Below are 19,601 nucleotides of genomic sequence, written 5' to 3'. Positions count from 1 at the left end.
GGTACATAATTTTCCAAGTTTTTGTCGACACCTTCTCTCATATCCAATCAAAATTCAAAAGTTTTCTCCATCGAGTCAAACTAAAGCATGAATAAATAGAAAAATTACTTTATTTTCGTAAAGTGATATATAATCAGACTAAGGTAGATATATCATATACTTAGATGTTGACAATAAAATGAAAAAGATAATTTTGGATGTGAGTTTCATGAAACAAAAAAGATGAATTTATATAGATAAAGATAGAGGAATACCAAAAGACATCATAAAATTTTAAATTAAATACTATTTGAAGGTTTCAAAGGGATAAAAGAGAACAACTTTAAGATTATTATATATATGCAACGAACCTCCATTAAAATCTGAAAGAGTATCCTCCTTTGAACACATGAACTCTCCATTTACTCAATGTAATAATTGATTATCACTAATATTTAAGCATGTAAATAACTAAATATTTATAATATTTTAATCTAGTATAGGGGGAAAATGATATTTCAAATTTCAATTACTTTTATTCCCACTTTTAGTAATATATATATAATAACTAATAGAGTAGTAATTCTTTAATATAATCTTTTTCACGTGGTACGAATAATATTTCATAAGAATATAAACTAGTTCTTGCAAAAATTAAAATAATGAGTTCTTTTTAAACAAGAAACTCATGGATCAACTTTTACATTTTAATTTTCTTAAAAATTATGATTTGAATTTGAAATCATCCCAAAATATTCCCACTTAAAAGGAAAATAATACTACTTAAACTGAAAAAGGAACATTTTGGTTGTGATTACCGAGCATAGACTACCTGGGGCTGGGGAGCAAGAAGGTGATTAGGAAGTCGCCACGTGGTTCTCTCAACTATACAGCAACACCGCCGGTTAACGCTCGTACCTCCGTCTCCGATGTTATTAGGGTTCTTGAGGGTTTTATCTCAAGGGTCCTGACAATACCCAGAAGGTAAAGCTTCAATCTTGGCTTTATTTTCTTGGTTCTTTGATGTATTTTCGAGGGATAACGATGATTTAGGGCGATATTTTATTATGAGTTTCCCTTTTTAAAATTAGACTTAAATTCATGGTGAAAGTTCTTGCTTTTGAGTGGAAAGAAGTTGTTCTTAGACTTGAAAGGATACTATGAAGTGTTACACTTTATTGGCTACATTTATCTAGAGTCTTTTATTTTAATTTGGCCTAAAAAATTGGTGTTACTTCGCCAGAATCTTCTGGCTAGCATTTTGCCTAATCTCTCTATTTCTATGGAGAACTTCAGCGGTTTTGGGTTGGGCAACACATTTAGGAAACAGAGAACTGATCTATATCGGCGGCCTCAAAAGGAGTCCCAGTTGAATCTGGATTGTCGTGATAATTCATCCATTTCGTCAACGCCACCATCTGATAGTTTGAGCAAAGTGTCTAGTTGTGATAATGCTGATTATGGTAATATTTCAAGAACATCTTATAGTAACCTCAGTGAAGCTGAGGCTGCCGGTGAGCTTGGTGTCGAAGGTGGTAACTCCGGATACTCCTGTTCCAGTGATACCGAGCAAAAGGATGGTCAGATAGATATGAGTAGATTTAGTGAAGGAGACCTAACAACATCTCGGGCAGAGGATCCCAAAAGCGGAACTGTGATGTGCAGTAACCATTCTGGACTGCCAGGAGTAGTATCAGATGGAGCTGGGAGTGACACCAAAGTCAAGAAAGTGAAACTCAAAGTTGGTGGTGTTACAAGAACAATAAACACTTCTGTTGCCGGATCCTCTTCAACAAAGTCTTCGTCCTCTTCAGATGCCCCTCAAAAATGGCAACCCAAGGTCATTATTTATTTTTCTGTTGTGATAGCTCCTTTATACACATTTGCTTTATCAAACTTTAGAAGTGCATCATACTGATTGGGGATGCACCTTGGTCTAACGCTAAAGAAATGGTGCAGCATACAATAGGTATTACTAGATGCACTGTGACCTAACTGGTCTTTCTTATTTATGAACTTTTCCCTAAGTTGTCTTGAATGTACTTGTTATATTGAAAATTTTCTAGAGTTCCCGTTGCCTGTCCATCAGCAATTTTTTCTAGCTCCTTTAGGTAGTTTTCACTTTTTCATGGATGTAATATCCAATTTGTCAGCAATTTTTTAGATCCTTTAAGTAGTTTTCTCCTTTTCATGGCTGTAATATCCAAATTTGCATGTTATTTTTCCTTGATAAATGTCTTAACATTAAATCACCAACTAAGTCCGTAAGAATGTGACTTGTCACCTATAAGACCACTTCCTCAGCAGTCTGCAGAAAGACTTCTGTTTAGATTCCTCAAGGTACTGATGATTGATGTCTTTTGGAGGCTAATTTAGGTTTTCTTCTTCTATTCCACAGCAGAATACAGGTGGACATCATTCCTCTTATAGTGGAAAGGCAATTGGATTGCAAGGTATCCCCTGGAAGGATTTTGCTAAAATTGGTTTTGGCGTTGGGAAAGTGGATTCCTCTACGGAGCAGTTACCTGGGCAAATTGCCCCTTTGAAACAATTAGGAAAATATGAGGCAGCTCATAAAAGCAAGTTTCTGCTAAAAAGACATTTATCAGGTGAAACATTCGATGATGAAGACACTGAGAATGACGATGATGATGAGATCCGTTACCTGGAGAAACTCAGGTTTTCCAAATACTCTTCTGGTTATAGTGCTGGCTATGAGGATGATGATGAAGTTGTATACAGAAAAGAGCGGAAGATATCAAGGGTGTTAAGTCAAAGTAGCAATGTTTATGGTGCAGATCTGAGTGATTACAATTCGCTTAAAGCAGTTAAAGGGATTAAGAAATCCAAATCTGAAAGAGCATCCCAGGATTCAGACTATGAAGAGGCAATGGTTTCTGATACCGAGTTAGTACCCAAGAAGAAGAAACAACTAAAGGAATTAGCTGATATCTCAGTAATTGAAAGGAGAAAAATGGCCGTGATTACTCGCCAGCAAGCACTTCAAACTGGAAAAGATTTTTCTTGCAGTGCAGGCTTGAGTGCAATTGAGTTTCCCCATGGACTTCCACCTGCACCGCCTAAAAGTGAGTATTCTCTCCGTCTTCTATGGTTTACATATTTCAACTGAGGATCAGCTGATAAATTCAGCTTAATCTGGTTGCAGAACAAAAGGAGAAGCTCTCTGAAGTGGAACAGCAGTTGAAGAAAGCTGAGGCTGCTCAAAGACGCAGGATGCAAGCTGAAAAGGCTGCTCGAGAGTTGGAGGTTTATACATCTTACTCAAGTTTATGTGCTTATGTGTTTTCATTGTCCAAATAGTTTCCATACAGCTATGTAAGTGGTTTAACCATATATAGCTTTTCGCAGGCTGAAGCAGTAAGGAAAATCCTAAGTCAAGATTCTAGTAGGAAAAAGCGAGAAGATAAAATTAAGAAGCGACAAGAGGAGTTAATACAGGTGAGAGTACGACACAAGTAAATAATTGAATTTTTTTAGTTTGATGTTGCCCCTCCTACTTTATAGTTTTTGGAAATTTCCCAAGCACTTGTTTTTTGGGTCGAAATCTAGCACACCTATTATCTTCTGTTTTCTACTTTTATGTTTTTGTTTTTAAGTTTCTTCTTTCTTTCTTTTTCCAGTCTTCTCCCTTCCTTCTTGACCATCTATAGGAATACTTCCTTTTTGTTCATTCAGTTAGTCCCACTTTCCTTGGGTCACCATCCCCAGCAATGGCAAAAAGAGCTTCTTCCCTCCTTCTGCTCCTTACTCCTTTTGAAGAGTGTTGCACCGTCTGTCTTTTAAATTGCCATATACATCCTTAGATGACCACTTCCAGATCATGTGTGGCCATTTACCCATTTCCATGTAATTCTAAATCGTCAGGGTGAAGCTGCTGCTCTTTAAAGAGAGTATCTCCTGGTTGAGGAGCTAAAAGTTGCAATGTTAAATTTTCTTCTGCACTTATACTCTTTAGTTTATACGTCACAATTTTTCTTTTGTGCATATTTTTATGCATTCAGGAAAGAACTGCAACAGCTACTTCACTATCATCAAATGCTATCAGATGGGTTATGGGTCCTTCTGGTTCTGTTGTGATATTTCCCAATGAGATGGGACTCCCAAGCATATTTGAACCTAAGGCTTGCAGGTGATGATCTGTAGGACTTAATGCTTATTCTTGAAGTTTGGATGCTCGAGGACCTCTTTCTAATATTCAAATCCTCCCCACCCCCACCCCACCTCCACCCTTCCCTCTTATTAAAATACTGATCACTAATTTATATAACCTGTTGATTTGGGTTTCATCTGGGTATTCAGCTATCCACCTCCTCGCGAGAAATGTGCCGGTCCATCTTGTATGAATACATACAAATACAGAGACTCCAAATCAAAACTGCCTCTCTGCAGTCTCCAGTGCTACAACGCAGTACGTGAGAAGATTCAACATCTAAGTGCTTGCTGAACAGAGCTCTCACAGCCCTGATACTGATGGGCACTTGGACTTTATTTGTAGAGATTCATGTGGTAACTGCAAAGAAATGGTTGTGTTCCATATCATCTTTGATTCTTCTCGCATAATCCAGCTGGCATAATCTATGGCTTCAGCTTAAATTGTTCATTGTACAGTTACCAATCCAGTTAGCATCATTGTGCCTATGCTCCATTTACCAAGATTTCTAGTATGTGGAAAGTAGCTTCATAAAGCCACTTATATATCTGATAACAGTCTTTTGTCCCGCTCAATTGAAAGTGGGATGAATCACACATAATCTACTTTGTGCCTTCTGAGTGGAAATGCTCTGAGAATTTGTACTTGTAAGAGTGAACAAAAGTATAAGAAGAAACCTTTCTTGGTCTCCTCTAGAACCAATAAGATCAGGCTGAACATGGATGGAAGTGCTGAGGGTGAACTCGACGATCCGGTGTTTGGTGACATTGTCCATAGCAAAGGTAGCGTATGTGGGTACATAGGGATTATTGGTATTCAGAACAGTCATGCTGCTGAGCTGTGGAACTCAAGGATGAAAGTTTTTGTCTAAACGTGTTGAAGTGGAATGTCTGTGTAAGCTGTAATGATGTGCTGAATATTACTCCGTTCGATTAAGTGCCTATATTCAATATTGTCATTCTTCAGTTCTTTTTCTTGTTCCTGGGAATATGTCAAGGCACACTCAGTATATTCCAGCTGAGAAATTGAAACCAAGAATCCCAATTCTAAAGCTGTAAACTTTGATCATAAATTATAAATTAACATCAGTTATGGAGTTGATCTTCTGGTGCTATTGGTGTCACTTTTATCATGTAGCATACATTAGGAGACTGAAACCAACTTATGGATGCCATCTTAAAGTTGCTGTTGTGAGCTGCAAAATCAGACATTACTGTGCTGGAGAAAATGATTTTTTATTATTTGTCCTTTATAAAGGTGGTCCAAAATCCACAAGTTAATGGAGTAATAATGTAAGCATTTGAGTTGTTTGGGACTTGGTCTAAATATGCATGGCCAACTTAATTAGTCAATCATTAGTGATAGGTGAATACTGGTGGAATGAGTGAGAGAGATTTGTGGTCCAGGGGAATTGATGAACTGAGGAGGCTCCATATTCAAGTAAATATAGTATAGGTATCTTTCAATTCATCTTCTTGATATGTACCTTTTTATAATTTAATAGGGTTGGCAATGAGCAGTTGAGGCCCATTTCTAGGCTATATATCCTCCAGCTTTACTATTGTATAAAATCATTTTGATCTAGTTGTTGATTAGTAGCAATCATTTAACAGGATTTGGAATTTTCACTAAAAGAGAGTTAAAATTACTTACTAAGTATTAAACAATGTAATTTTCCAATGAAGTGACAACTCCGCTGCTGATTTTAAGCACCAACATTGAAATTACTACAATTGTTTAAAAACAAATGAATGAAAATTGGAACAATCACACTCACATACTGTGTTTATTAAATTAAAATAAGAAGTCTCCCTCATAGCACATTGACTAGTTATTACTCTATCTAATTAATAATGTAATTTGGCTGATTGTTTTTGGAAGTGTTTTGCTAAACAAATTTATAAACAATTGTGGCATAACGTGTTATTCACACTGATGTTTACTTGAGATTGACAAAATTATTAGATAATCCATTAATCTTTTGCATGAACAACTCTGATATTTAACTATTAAATCTTTTCATTGATTTTTCAATTAATCTTTTATTAGGTAGCAAAATCAACAATTGATGTGCTCACAAAAGAAAAACTGTTTTATATTATATTGTTTAACATTATTTTTCAATTAATCTTTTAACACTGTTTAAATTAGACACTTTTTTCTTTTCCATAATCAGTGAACTTTACGCTTAATATAAAGCAAAAAGTACATAGTTAACCTAGGTGTTTAAGTGACCATTTTGGATATAAAGGTTGTAACTAAAAATACTATTTATCTTATATACTTTTTGCAGAAAAGAAAAAGGTGTGTGTAGTTGTTTTCATCTACAAAGTTATTAAACATAGTACTAACATTGATTGGATATTTCAACCAAATATATATTTTCCACCAAAAAATATAATAAAGTTAAAAAGTACTTACTCATAATTCAAAATTTTGCAGACCATCAGAATGCCTTTCCTTCAAACCTCTTTCCCACCAAGAGTGGGAAGGAGGTCAATTTTTTTTTAATGATGTGAAATAGATTAATTTTATTCTTCATTATGTTTTTAGGTTAAAATATAATGTCGTCATTAGTTAACTAGCTTAATTTTTATTTTTTTTGACAATTACTTCAAAACAATCAATGTTATTGAGCTATTAAATAGGACAATTTTGTCTTATATTTACGTTTGGGACAAGTTAATTACAGAGACTAGAACAAAAGATTATGATGCAAATGGTATGTAATAAAAAAATTAATTATTAATATTAAATTTTTAATTAAATATTTATCACATTGTTTCTTTTTCAAAATTATTAAACTCTCGACTGAAATTGAAATGACTTAGAGTTACTAAGCAATAACTTACTAAGATGAAATTGAATTTGATTTTTTTAATTTCCTTTATTATATCAATCTTAAAGCTAGTGATATAAATTCATTATTATTAATAAAGTAAAGAGTCAAAAATATACCTAAACTGTTTTTTTTTGAGTTTCATAACCAAATTATTAAAAGTGTGAGTTTCACACATAAATTTATCACTTATTAATTTGAGAATCACATCTCAATGATATATATAATACACTTTTTTTTATTGAAAAAAACCATGCATATGATATTCTACATGAATAAAACATTATATACTGACAGAATTAAATAAACTATTAATATTATTAAAATTATTAAAAATATGAGTTTCACACTTAAACTATCAAGTTTGATGGTCCAAAGAGAAGAGTCAACAAAGACCATTGAAAGCACAGTCATATGGAGAAAAAAGGGAAGTAGTATTAAAAGTACTAGTTGTTATATTTCAAAAAATTGAAAGAGAAAACTATAGAAGGGAAAGAAAAAGGGTATGTATATAGGGGGACCTGACCTGTGTTGGAAGAGGCGACAGACAATAGAGAAAAAAAAAAGTCTCTTTTAACACAAATAAGTGACCTGACAATCACGTGATCTCTCTCTTTCTCTTCCACTCTACTACTCTACTAACCAGTCTTTGATTCTTGAAAAACCCCATGTTGTTCTTTCCTCCTTTTAAGATTTCTTCCTTAAAATCCACGCGCTTACTTCGTTGTTGTCTGGTTTCTTGAAATTGTTTTTTTTTCATTGTTTCTTCACTTCCCATTTGTTCTTTCTACCAAAGTTGAAACCTTTGTTGGAGTTCTTGAAACCCCTTTTCACTTCCAAGATCTCCTTCTGTAGTTGAAGGTATGTTAATTTTACTTTTTTTACTAGTTTTTGTTGTGTATATTGTCCTTGTAATTCTTCCTATTCTTGGGTTATTGCTTGTTTTTGAGTTTTGGTGTTATTTTTCTTGGGATTCTTGGGTTATTGCTTCTTTTTGATTCTTGGTGTTTTTTTTCTTGGGTTATTGCTTCTTCTTGATTCTTGGTGTTATTTTTCTTGGGATTCTTGGGTTATTATTATTTTTTAAATGTTCAATTCTTGTTTTTGTAAGGATGATTAATGCTTCTCTGTCTTGTCATTAATGATCTTGGTTTTCACGCTTTTGGCCTCTGTTTATCAGAAGTTTTTTTACTTTTGTTACCGTTTCTTGTTGGTTGATCGATCTTTCTCTTTACTGCATTTTGATTTTGGCTTGAGTTTTGAGTTGGTTGTGTTGTGTATGTGGCTATTCTTCCTGTTCTTGGTGTTATTTATCTTGGAATTCTTGGTGTTTTTTTTCTTGGGATTCTTGGGTTTTTTTCTTTTAAATGTTCAATTCTTGTTTTTGTAAGGTTGATTAATGCTTCTCTATCTTGTCAGTAAGGTTGTGTATGTATGCTATTCTTGGTTGGGTTCTTTTGTTCTACCTATTATCACTGAGAAATTTTACTTGTTTATTCTGAAAATTGAAGGAAAATGGGATTTATTTCACGGAAGTTATTCCCAGCATGTGGGAACATGTGCATTTGCTGTCCTGCTATGAGGTCTCGATCTCGACAACCCGTTAAGCGTTACAAGAAATTGCTAGCTGAAATCTTCCCCAAATCACCAGTAAGTACATTGATTTCAGTTTTCTTGAGGTCTAACTAATACTCCACTTTCACTTGTCCACTTTGAACTTTCCATGCTCATTCAGAAATAATAATTAATATGAATTGTTTACCTTAATACCCATGTTAATTGATGTATTTTCTTAGGTGATTTAGGGAATTAAGTAATGCTAAGCGTAAAACACGGAAATAGATATTTGTCTTTTTGTTGATATGTTAAAAGTGACATGTAAAAGTGAATGGAGGGAATAACTGCCTTGTTATGCTTGAGAAGAAAAGATATAAAGAGTAACCACAGTCAATCCATGAATCTGCTTTGTTGGTACTTGTGATAGCAACATTCAATTGCTCTGCAACTTGTGAATGCAGGATGGCTCGCCTAATGAAAGGAAAATAGTGAAATTATGTGAATATGCAGCGAAAAATCCTTTCAGAATCCCGAAGGTAATGGCTTTCTTCACTGCCTGTGGATGTAAATCCTTTCAGTAAAATTTGCAGCCTTTACACATGCTTTTCTTGATCAGATTGCAAAGTATCTTGAAGAAAGATGCTACAAAGAGCTGCGAAGTGAGCACATCAAGTTTATCAATGTTATTGCTGAGGTGTACAATAAGTTGCTTTGCATGTGCAAGGAGCAAATGTGAGTTATTATTTTTCAATATTTATAACTATCTCGGTGAAGTATAAGAGTTTAAACCCCAAGAGTATTCTCTTGTAGTATTTTCGTGAATATGATAGAATGGAACTTAGTTCTTTCTTCTTCATCCAGCCTTAATACGTTTAAGATTTCCCACAATTATTCTTTAATTTCTTCAGGCACTTTTTCAATCGAAGTGTCAGAATTAATAATTTAAAACATCTTCAAATTACGCACAGACAGGGCATGCCATAATTTTGAGTTTGATATTAGTCATCACTAATAGAGCTGTCCTTACCATCAAGCTGCTGCATGTAATCAATGATTGCAGGTTTACATAATACATATAATTTCATTAGTCCTTTATTATTCCAACCTTCAATATGCTAGCCCTTCGTTAAGTCTGTATTGCAGTTGATACGCTTACCGGTAGACTGATTCTGTAATATAATGCTTTAGATTCTCATTGTTTGGCAAAACCTATGCTAGGTAACTCAGATCATTATATTTTGTAAAATGATATCAAGTTGGAGTAAGCCTCCACTTAATCTTCTAGGGATTTAATATATTACCGATTTGTGTGTCTGCAGGGCATACTTTGCTGCTAGCCTATTAGACATGGTTGTTGAACTGCTGGATGACTCTAAGAAAGATGCTGTCAGGATTACTGGTTGCCAGACCCTGACCAGGTTTATTTATAGTCAGGTGATTAATGAAAATATTGATGAATGCAGCTTTGTATAATATCAAATTCTCTATTGGGGTATCAATTTGGGTGTGTAATGAGTAGTTTATTAATCTAAATATGTAACACAATGACAAAAATACCTTCATTGAGATGTAAAAGAAAAGTTCTTGAATGTCTAATTGCATATTCTTCACACTATGCTGTTCTGATTGATTAAAGAATCTTTGCTGATTAATTCACCTCAAAAACTTCTTTTGGCTCCAAAAGTGGTATTCAGTATTCAATATTCATCTCTGAGCAACCTCAAATAAATATAGGGGAGTTTAAGCTAGTGTTCTTTTGTTAGATGAAGCCATACTGCAAAACTACGTTATTTTGGTAGTCAAAACTTTTGTTATTGAAGCTAAAGTGTGTTACAATATGCTTTAGTTCTTCCTCTTACTTGTATAGATGAGCATGCCACTTTAGTTGTACAGTGTAAAGAGTCACTTCTTATCATCTTTTGTATGTTATCTGAGATGACTATCTTTCCCATGTATGTTTATAGAATTTTTATTCCCCAAGAATCTTGTATGTATAATTACTGCTTCCTAGTTATGGTAAACCCAGAGTCATTCTGCACTAGCTGAAGATTGACATTAGTTTCTTTTATTTGTAAAATTACTTACCATCTTATTTTGGAAGCAGGTAGATGGAACATACACATATAACATAGAAACTTTGGTTCCCAAAGTATGTTCATTGGCACGGGAGACTGGTGAAGAACATGAAAAACGCAGCTTGAGGGCATCAAGTTTGCAATGTCTTTCTGCCATGGTATTGTGAAATTACTTTTATGGTTTGGTCAAAAGCCATTGTTTTAACAATGCTTGCTTTAATGGCAGCAATTCTCCTCATACAAGTTTGCTGAATGTTTAGTTGGTCCTGAGTAATTGAATCCACCTTTGCAGGTTTGGTTCATGGCTGAGGTTTCTCATATATTTGTTGATTTTGATGAGGTTAGTAGAGTGATCTCTCTCTCTCTCTCTCTCTTGTACAAGATGTTCTAGTTCCTTAAGTTATTATTCCCTATTTTTGTAAATGTTACATACTCTTCATTTGCCAGAACATATTTCATGAGTCTTTATTGTGAGATTTGATATGAAGGTTTTCTGAAATAGACAGTGATATGTTGTGGATAGTAATGTAAATCTTGTTTCCCATCTTGGGTGAGTTCCTAAGAGTCTCTATCCTTTGATTGTTTGCATTTATTGCTAATCTAATACATCAGTTATTCGTGGTCATTGGCTTTCGAGTGAAAAATTACACCAGTAAATGAACTGAAATGTTCATGAACAAACTCAGCAAAAACAAGATCTGTTTGTTTGTTAAACAAGATGAGCTCGAGCTTATTGTATAGCTCAATATTAAATGATCTGAGCTCAGTATCACCTCTTTCCTATTTTTCTTTGTGAATATGAGAGGTCTCCAATTCTTTCAGGGGCATAATCGGTTCTCTCCGTCTCTGCATGGGTTTTTTACTTCCCCAAGTCCAAGTGATACAATAGGAGATTAATTATTCCCTCAGTTTCAATTTGTTTGTCCTACTTTCTTTTTTAGTCCGTCTTAAAAAAATGCCTCTTTCCTTTTTTGGCAGCTTTTTAATTCCAACTTCCCATGGCATGTTTAAAACCACAAGATTAAAGGGCATTTTGGTACATTTGACCTATTGTTTTTATTCAAAAAATATACTAAAGAAAATGAAACTTGAACAAAACTCACAAATGACTGAATGAGCTCAATGTCTAACTAGTTTCTTCAATGAACTCGATCCTCAGCTATTTGTTTAGACAAGAAGAGTTGAGCTCAGCTCAAGCTTGAAGGAATTTACTGAATTTGAGTATGTGCTTGACACGTGGCACATGCTAATTGTACCAAGTATGCTGTGCTTGCAGTAGTAGTCAGACCAAGTGCAAGCATCTGGAAATCTGCTTGGGTTGGCTCATTTACAGCTCTAAGAAAAAATGCATTTTCTTGTTTTCTCATTCTAGTTGGTTATTCTAGATTTACTGACTAGGAATTATCCATGTATGGATGATGTCTTCTCAGAATGCTTTATCTTTTGTTAACAAATGACAACAACTAGCCATCATTGAAGTTCTATATCATCTTGTGCAGATTGTTCATGTGACTCTGGATAACTATGAGCCTGAAATGCATAATGAAGACTTTGAACGAGGGGAGGCACACCACAATTGGGTGGATGAAGTTGTTAGATCTGAAGGAAGAGCTGTTGGTAGTGAATTTGGTCCTTGCCAAATTAGACCCAGACCTGATAAGAAAGATCCATCTTCATTAACAAGGTTTGTGCTGCTAAATCCACTAAAAATTTGGCTTTCTTACCAGATAATCACGACTGCTGCTAATGCATTGGTATCTCTTTTAATCACTTTATCTACCTACCTTTTTATCTTTCTGCCTCAAATTGTTTCTACAGAGAAGAAATCGAAACACCAAAAGTATGGGCTCAAATTTGTCTTGAAAGGATGGCTGACCTGGCCGAAGAGAGCAGTACAATGCGTAGGGTGTTAGAGCCAATGTTTGTCCATTTTGACCATGGGAGGCAGCACTGGGTTTCTCCACATGGATTGGCCGTGATGGTTCTGTCCGATATGATCTACTTTGTTGAAAGTTCAGGTAATCTGCTAATATACTGCTTCTTGAACCTTGGTGTCATTATCCCTAGTGTACTGATGTGCCTGCATTGGACAACTTTTCCTCTATCCTTGTCTTCATAGTGTAGTTCTTGGTACATTTTGCTCATCAGTGTACAGCTGCATAACCAAATGTCACTTGTGAAGCAGGTGTTTCTTTGATGGGTTTCCCACTGCATTTCTGTTCAGTATTAATTCTTCTTCATAGATATTCCTTTTGCATGTAGAAAAAGTTACTAGACCTGCTTTTTCCGCGTTGTGTTCTGGGGAATAAGGTAAATGACAAAACACACTGTAAAGTATATTGCTTAAACTGGTGGGTCAATGACTGGTATCTGTTATATCACCATTTAACACTGTATAGTATATTTCTTAAATACTGTTTTCCTAGAAGTTATCATAATTCTATACATTGATGGCACAAATATTTGAATAGACTTGATGACATCTAAATGTTCTTCATTCTTGTGGATTCTCAGGGAATCAACAGTTGATTTTAACCGGTGTAATTCGTCATTTAGACAACAAGAATGTGGCACATGATCCTCAAATGAAGTCTTATGTCATCCAAACTGCTACTGCTTTGGCTCGACTCATTAGATTGGAAGCTAGTCTCTCAGATGTACGATTTGTCGGTGACTTGTGCAGACATTTGCGTAAGAGCCTTCAAGCAACTGTCGAATCAGTTCAAGAGCAAGAGCTTAACTTCAATCTTGCACTTCAAACATCTATCCAAGAATGCTTCCTAGAAACTGCTAAAGGGGTAATTTATGTTAGTTAATAAATGGTTTTGATAGGCTATTTCTGATATTAACAGATTTTTCCCTTAGATTGTTGATGCACGACCACTGTTTGATATGATGGCAATGATGCTGGAGAAGTTGCCCTCTCTTAAAGTGGTTGCCAGGGCTACAATGGGATCCTTGATCATTCTTGCTCATATGATCTCATTAGCATCTGTTGTTTCACGATGTCAGCAGGTAAGTGATTGCCTGCTTTGTCATCCATGTTGGGTCCTCTTACATTGCCAGCTAGCTTGTTTGCCGTAAAATATGTTTCCTCCTTTTTAGCTTTAGGCTTCTCGCACGTTTATTGTCTGTTTTGAATAATCATGTCTGAGGTTAATGAATAAAATCTTCACAGAATGTTGGATGTGAATTGTTCTTTTTATGTATTCTAATGGAAATGGATATATTTTCTGCCGTACATGATTTCTTATCTTTTTATGGTAACTGGCAAGTAACATCAATGGGAACAATGAAATTTTCTTGTTGAGTTGAAGTATGTGTTCATCTTCTATATCATATGTGTTTCAACAAGATTATTTTATATTTCATTATCTTAAATCCTTTTAGGTGTTCCCTGAGGAGCTGTTTGTTCAGCTACTGAAAGTGACATTGCATCCAGATGTTGAAATACGGATTGGAGGACACCACATCTTTTCTGTTCTCCTAATCCCAAGTTCTAACCATATTAGACATGACATAGCCAACCACACAAAGAGATGGAATGCAAACGGCTCATCTACATTTGTGTCAATTACTTCGTTACTTGATAAGCTTCGAAAGGGAAAGGATGGAATTAAGTTGAAGGAAGGACATGTTATTCAAGAAGATTTGAAGGCGAGAGACAATGTTGATGAGGAACACAAGCAGGGTTGGGCCGTAAACAATTCACCGAAGTTTCAAAAATTTAGTTCTATGATTGATTGTACAGCCGTATCAGTTGGTAGCTTGAATGAGGGTGTAAGAACATTACTGATTTAACTGATATCACTTTCTTATTCTAGTTTTTCTTTCTTTCTCTTTTTTGCATTTTCACTAATTTCTGGCTCCACTGAAGAATGCTTTTTACTTGATTCAGGAACCATACATTCTGAAGCTAAACAAGGATCAAATTGTCCAGTTGCTGTCAGCCCTCTGGCTACAAGCCAACATGCCAGATAATTTACCTGCAAATGTTGAAGCTATAGTTCAGTCATTTTGCTTGACACTTATTTCTTCACGTGTTAAGGTGAGCATTCAGGTTATTCACATTGTGATGCTAAACCCCCCCCAAAAAAAAAACTAAACAAAAAGTCTGAGTAAACACAATTCCATGCAAGGTTTAAGTGCTTTCTCTAAACATCTTTGTATCTAATCCATGCTCATGGTTGTCAATTTTCTGTTGTTGCAGAAAACCAACAATAACTTACTGATACGCTTTTGTCAGCTTCCTCTATCACTTATGAAGTTATCCCTAGACCCTAATAATGGTAAGGAACTGTATTTTTTGCAACTAATGAACTCATGGTTAACTGCTAAAAGTGAATTACAATTATCTTGTGTCTTCTTTCAGGATTGTTTCCTCCAGCATACCAGCGTTCGCTTCTTGTGTTATCAGCTGCCATGTTAGCATTTTTGGCGAAGATTTATCAGATAACTGACCTAAGTATTATACTTGAAACATTGCGGGATTTTGGTGTGAGTACTCCCTAGGATAAACTTTCATTGATTTCATTTCAAAGTCATGGCTACATGCTCTGTTACGAAGAATTAATGCAAACAAGGCGGTTTGATCTTGCTTTTTTCACTAAAAAGAATCTTAATTGATAAGATATTTGCAACATTATGGAAATAGAAAAGACTATTTTTCTGTTGTTGAACAAGTTCTGATTGCTACATTATGGAAACAGAACTGTTTTTCTGTTATTGGACAAGCTCTGATTGCAACATTATGGAAATGGAAGAAACTATTTTTTCTGTTGAACAAGTTATGATTGCAATTTTATGGAAGTAAAAGTTTTTACTATTGTTGAACAAGTTAGAAACAACATTTCATCTCTACTACCGTGTTTGTTTAACAAATTTTTTATGACATATTTTGTTTGTAATTGCTGTTAAAATCCCCTCCATGTTCAGGTTGATCCTTTTCTGGGTATCAATGATGGTTATCAAGTGTACCTGAAGCCTCACGTAGATGTGAGAAAATATGGTTCTGCAGCAGATAACGAAGCAGCTGTATCATCACTATCAGAATTGCGGAACAAAATTCAAGAGTGTCATGAGATAATAAAGGACATCTTAGTTAAAAGTTTGTCTAGCATTGCAGAGGTACTAGTTGTCTTGAAAATTCAATGTATACTTCGTTATTTTTTAACTTAACTCCGGCTCTCCCCTGCCGCCAAGAAAAAAAAGGAAAATAATCTCAAATGGACTTTTTTTTGTCCCTGGTCCTGCAAATTCGTGCTTACTTATTCTTTTGGGGTGTGCCTTAGGTTGAGGCAGATGACATATTCAAGCAGCTGTCGGAGGATTTCACACCTGATGATACTTTCATCTTTTATCTAAAATCAATGGTTGGCATGGATCACGTCCAAATAGGATCACACTCCAGAGATTCACCTTCGTTTGATGAGGTTTGCTCACCAAGCATTCACGTGATTCTTTGTGGCATGACATAGATGCTGGTTTAGTGTTCATCATCATTTAGTATCCCCACCCCCGGTCCAATTTATGTGGCACTTTCCTTTTACTCCTTCCGTTTCATTCTACTTATCCCATGTTGACTTGACACTCCCTTTGAGAAAATATTTATTAGGGGTTTATCTTACTAAATTAACCTTATTAATTATGCTTTGGAAATCTAAATTTGACTACTAGCATTTTATGTAGTTATTTAATGATAAGGGTAATATTGGAAGAAAATGATAATTTTTTCTTGATTTGTTAAAATAGACAAGTAAAATGAAAAAAAATCTATTTTAGTATTAAGGGGCAAGTAATTTGAAACGGAGGGAGTGGCATGTCCTTAAAAGAGAATGCCACCTTTTGTTTTTACCCTTAGTGAGATTATTTATAGCCACATAAATGTCTGGCTTGTTTAAGACATGAGTTTCAGTAGTCTTTTCTTTTTTAACAATGTGCCCAGTCAACTAGGCCCTATAAAATGGGATGGAGGAAGTACCAAGCAAATCTGTCCCTATCATTCCCTAGTTTAATGCCAGTGTCTGCTAACAGCTTCCTTATTGTTAATACATGCTCTCATATTCCTGAATCACAACATCTTTATACGTTTGTTGTTTACTGGTGCAGGAATGTTATCCAAATTCGTTTGTAGAGGATGACAAAGTAAGTGAATCATCAATTGCTGACATCACCAGATTCGTTCCCAGAATTCCTATGTCTCCATCTCCTTCTATGTCTCATGTTGTGAGCATTGGACAGCTTCTTGAATCGGTAAACTTCCCCACAGGCCACAACCCCTTTTATGTGTCCATCCACATGCATCTGTCTGTTTTCCTTTTGTGTGCCCCTAGAGATGAGCTTGATTGTAGAAGGATAATATAGTCCAGGCAGAATAGTTCGTTAGTTATAAACAAGATTTAGGGAGGTGTGACTAATAGTTGATTTGCCTGTTTGATTCGACTATTGCCACATTATTAATGAGAGTGTAAATCCTTTTAAAGAAAAGGAAACATCTTTCATGTACTCAATCACTGGGTAACTCGCTATTTGCAACAATGTGTCACATACTACTTTAGAGGATGCTGCATGATATCACTTTTCTGCAAATAGATTTCACCTCTTATAGCAATCTAAAGTTGTGCCTGTTTTGAATTTGTTGCTCAATAAATGAAATTTGAAAAATTATTGAAATTGTCGTTCAATATATGAATTTTTGAAAAGTTGTTGATTACTCCCATAGTTGATCCAACATAAAAGCAAAGTTTTTCTGAGTGTCAAGTTTCTCTCATCTGAAAGTGTGTAAAATGATGTGAGTTAAATCTGCAAAATGAGAAAATGTGAGTTAAATCTGCAAAATGAGAAAATGTGAGTTGAATCTGAAACAAAATTGTTAAATTTCTGCTTAGTTATGTACTGTCAGTTATATTTGCAAGCTGGTCCTGTCAAGTTTGTCTACAAAGTTAGCTTCATATTTGCATCTCCTGTCAAGTTATATAAATGGATTACATCATCTAATATTATTCTAGGTCCTTTGCCTACTTTTTCTCCGAAAACGGTTTTCACACGTTTTTCCTTGTTGAACAAGGGCAACTTCCGCTCCCTGATTGGTATCTTTAATCTATGACCACTACAGGTGTTTGACATGAGTGTGATATAGTTAGGTTTTGTTAAAAATTGAAGGTAGAGACAGATAATACTGCACCGATTATATGAACGAAGTACAAGCATTCATAGTTTTGGTTGGTCCAATGTATGAAAGTTGACAAAGCACCAACTTAATGATCTTTTATGCGATTTGAAAGAACCAAGTCAATCGAATAGCATTCTCCTTATTGTTCCTTAAGTTGGTTTCTTTTCTCAGGCACTCGAGGTGGCTGGTCAAGTAGCTGGTTCATCTGTTTCAACTTCACCACTTCCATATGACACCATCACTAGTCAATGCGAATCTCTTGGCACAGACTCGAGAAAGAAACTCTCTAATTGGTTAGCTCATGAAAATCATTGTTCAAAAGCAGCTGGTATGGTGTATCCTGCCTTCCCCGCAAATGGGCCATCTGCACTTGCTAAGGTGATCTTGTGTTAATTGTCTCCTAACTAGATCTTCATGCGTGTTCTTATTTTGAATCCCTCGATAGAGAAAGTTTGTACGCAAATGTGATCTCAGATGATTTAATTTCTCTCTGTTTCCGGTGTAGAAGTTGCTTTTGTTCTTTTTTTCGAGTCTTTAATTATGCCCCTTACTATGTCATCAGTGTACAAGTCTAGACTTGTTGCGTACTTGCATTTGATATTGATATCCATATGGTATGTTTTAACGTCTGTAACTTGTGTTTGCTGCAGATCCTTCAAGAAGATGGACCTGCTAAAGGACCTCCGTTATCAAATGAATCATGGCTAGCACTGAGGCTACCTCCTGCAAGTCCTTTTGATAACTTCCTCAGAGCTGCTAGAGGTTAGATCGATGCACGCAATGCAACTGCACCTTAGTTTGTAAATGACATCACATTGAGCTAGTGATCGACTAGTAGGTTTAGCTAACCCTTTTGCTTTAATTCCAACTCTGGAGCTGTCATGCCCCAACTTATCAAGTGTTTGTATTTCTAAGGTGTGTGTTTGTTGTAGCATTGTTGTAAAGTGCAGTATTACTAAGCTGTATTTAATTCTAACTTATGTTAGTCGTCTGTATCTAGGCTTGCTTTACAACTCCAGCTCCTCTGATCATTTCAAATCTCTCTTTACAATTTGGATGGAGTTTTAATTTAGATGAAGTTCTCTTATGTTTTTTTTTTTGTTTCCCACCTGGTGTTCGGTACCTACTTGTAGCCCGACTAAATTTGGATTTGTGCCGGAAAATCCCATAGGGGTAACGTGTTTCCTAACTAAGGTGACTCCATATCCAAGGGGACTTAGCTTGAACCTGAGACCTCTTGCACTTTCAAGTCCCATCTTCAAACCTTCATTTCATGTTCAACTAACTTTTCGTGTGATATAGCAATACCAAAGTGATTCTTACGAGATCAAATTAAAAAAAGTATCTTATTTCATCATTTTGAAAATTTTAGTGAATTTAATTGAGTGATTATGTAAGAAATTAACTCTTATTTATAACGTTTGATACAATCATAGCTCCCTGTAGTGACAACGCTGTTTTAAAAGTTTCATGACTGCTATAGTAAGATGGTGTTATATATGTATTTTGACATGTGACATTTAGATCTCATTTAGATGATATATCTAAAAGTTGTGTAAAATTATTTTTTGTACATGTTGTAAATGAAAAGAAAAATATTTGTTAAATTGAAAATCTCAATTGATTTTCTTATTTCATTAATTATAATCTGAAAAGGCAAACATCAATAGTAGCCTTTCCTTGAAAAGTTATGAAAACACCATCAATAGACAGTTGTATCTTTAATCTATAATATAATAACAGAGTATTCCCCGGCCTCCTCACTTATTCTCCTTTTTGGTTGCTAAACTTAAATTTTATTTTAAAATC

General features: G+C 35.1%; 2 protein-coding genes across 3 annotated transcripts; both read left to right on the top strand.

Annotated features, from left to right (window-relative positions):
- The first annotated feature begins 800 nt into the window (after positions 1 to 800).
- On the top strand, positions 801 to 5,261 carry LOC102579727 (uncharacterized). The gene is made up of 7 exons (XM_015307552.1): positions 801 to 963; positions 1,276 to 1,819; positions 2,378 to 3,065; positions 3,146 to 3,246; positions 3,349 to 3,438; positions 4,002 to 4,129; positions 4,300 to 5,261. Exons 2-7 carry the CDS (start codon positions 1,571 to 1,573, stop codon positions 4,442 to 4,444), a joined length of 1,401 nt encoding a protein of 466 aa, XP_015163038.1. The 5' UTR covers positions 801 to 963; positions 1,276 to 1,570; the 3' UTR covers positions 4,445 to 5,261.
- A 2,209-nt stretch (positions 5,262 to 7,470) lies between these two features.
- On the top strand, positions 7,471 to 18,876 carry LOC102580046 (uncharacterized). Of its 2 annotated transcripts, none has more exons than XM_006344705.2 (20): positions 7,471 to 7,850; positions 8,501 to 8,639; positions 9,008 to 9,082; positions 9,163 to 9,278; positions 9,866 to 9,980; positions 10,651 to 10,779; positions 10,914 to 10,961; positions 12,121 to 12,305; positions 12,440 to 12,639; positions 13,136 to 13,419; positions 13,487 to 13,636; positions 14,012 to 14,401; positions 14,520 to 14,669; positions 14,832 to 14,910; positions 14,994 to 15,118; positions 15,557 to 15,748; positions 15,913 to 16,053; positions 16,730 to 16,873; positions 17,964 to 18,170; positions 18,443 to 18,876. In XM_006344705.2, the coding sequence occupies exons 2-20, from the start codon at positions 8,505 to 8,507 to the stop codon at positions 18,557 to 18,559; spliced, it is 2,982 nt and encodes a 993-aa protein (XP_006344767.1). In that variant the 5' UTR covers positions 7,471 to 7,850; positions 8,501 to 8,504; the 3' UTR covers positions 18,560 to 18,876. The 2 variants fall into 2 exon arrangements, with proteins under 2 accessions (XP_006344767.1, XP_015163037.1); XM_015307551.1 differs by having other exon boundaries at positions 8,494 to 8,639.
- Positions 18,877 to 19,601: the final 725 nt, after the last annotated feature.

The sequence above is a fragment of the Solanum tuberosum genome, unplaced genomic scaffold, assembly GCF_000226075.1.
Source record: "Solanum tuberosum cultivar DM 1-3 516 R44 unplaced genomic scaffold, SolTub_3.0 scf00060, whole genome shotgun sequence".
Classification (NCBI taxonomy): Eukaryota; Viridiplantae; Streptophyta; class Magnoliopsida; order Solanales; family Solanaceae; genus Solanum; species Solanum tuberosum.
The sequence above is the reverse complement of the archived record's forward strand: the minus strand, read 5'-3'. Positions and strand labels throughout refer to the sequence as shown.

Bases quoted from the DNA above. Each gene is read 5' to 3' on its own strand.
- LOC102580046 (XM_006344705.2), top strand. From the start codon at position 8,505: ATGGGATTTATTTCACGGAAGTTATTCCCAGCATGTGGGAACATGTGC. The intron at 14,670-14,831 runs GTGAGCATTCAG...CTGTTGTTGCAG, and splicing joins TTATTTCTTCACGTGTTAAG to AAAACCAACAATAACTTACT. The intron at 18,171-18,442 runs GTGATCTTGTGT...TGTTTGCTGCAG, and splicing joins GGCCATCTGCACTTGCTAAG to ATCCTTCAAGAAGATGGACC.
- LOC102579727 (XM_015307552.1), top strand. From the start codon at position 1,571: ATGAGTAGATTTAGTGAAGGAGACCTAACAACATCTCGGGCAGAGGAT. The intron at 3,439-4,001 runs GTGAGAGTACGA...TTATGCATTCAG, and splicing joins GACAAGAGGAGTTAATACAG to GAAAGAACTGCAACAGCTAC. The intron at 4,130-4,299 runs GTGATGATCTGT...CTGGGTATTCAG, and splicing joins TTTGAACCTAAGGCTTGCAG to CTATCCACCTCCTCGCGAGA.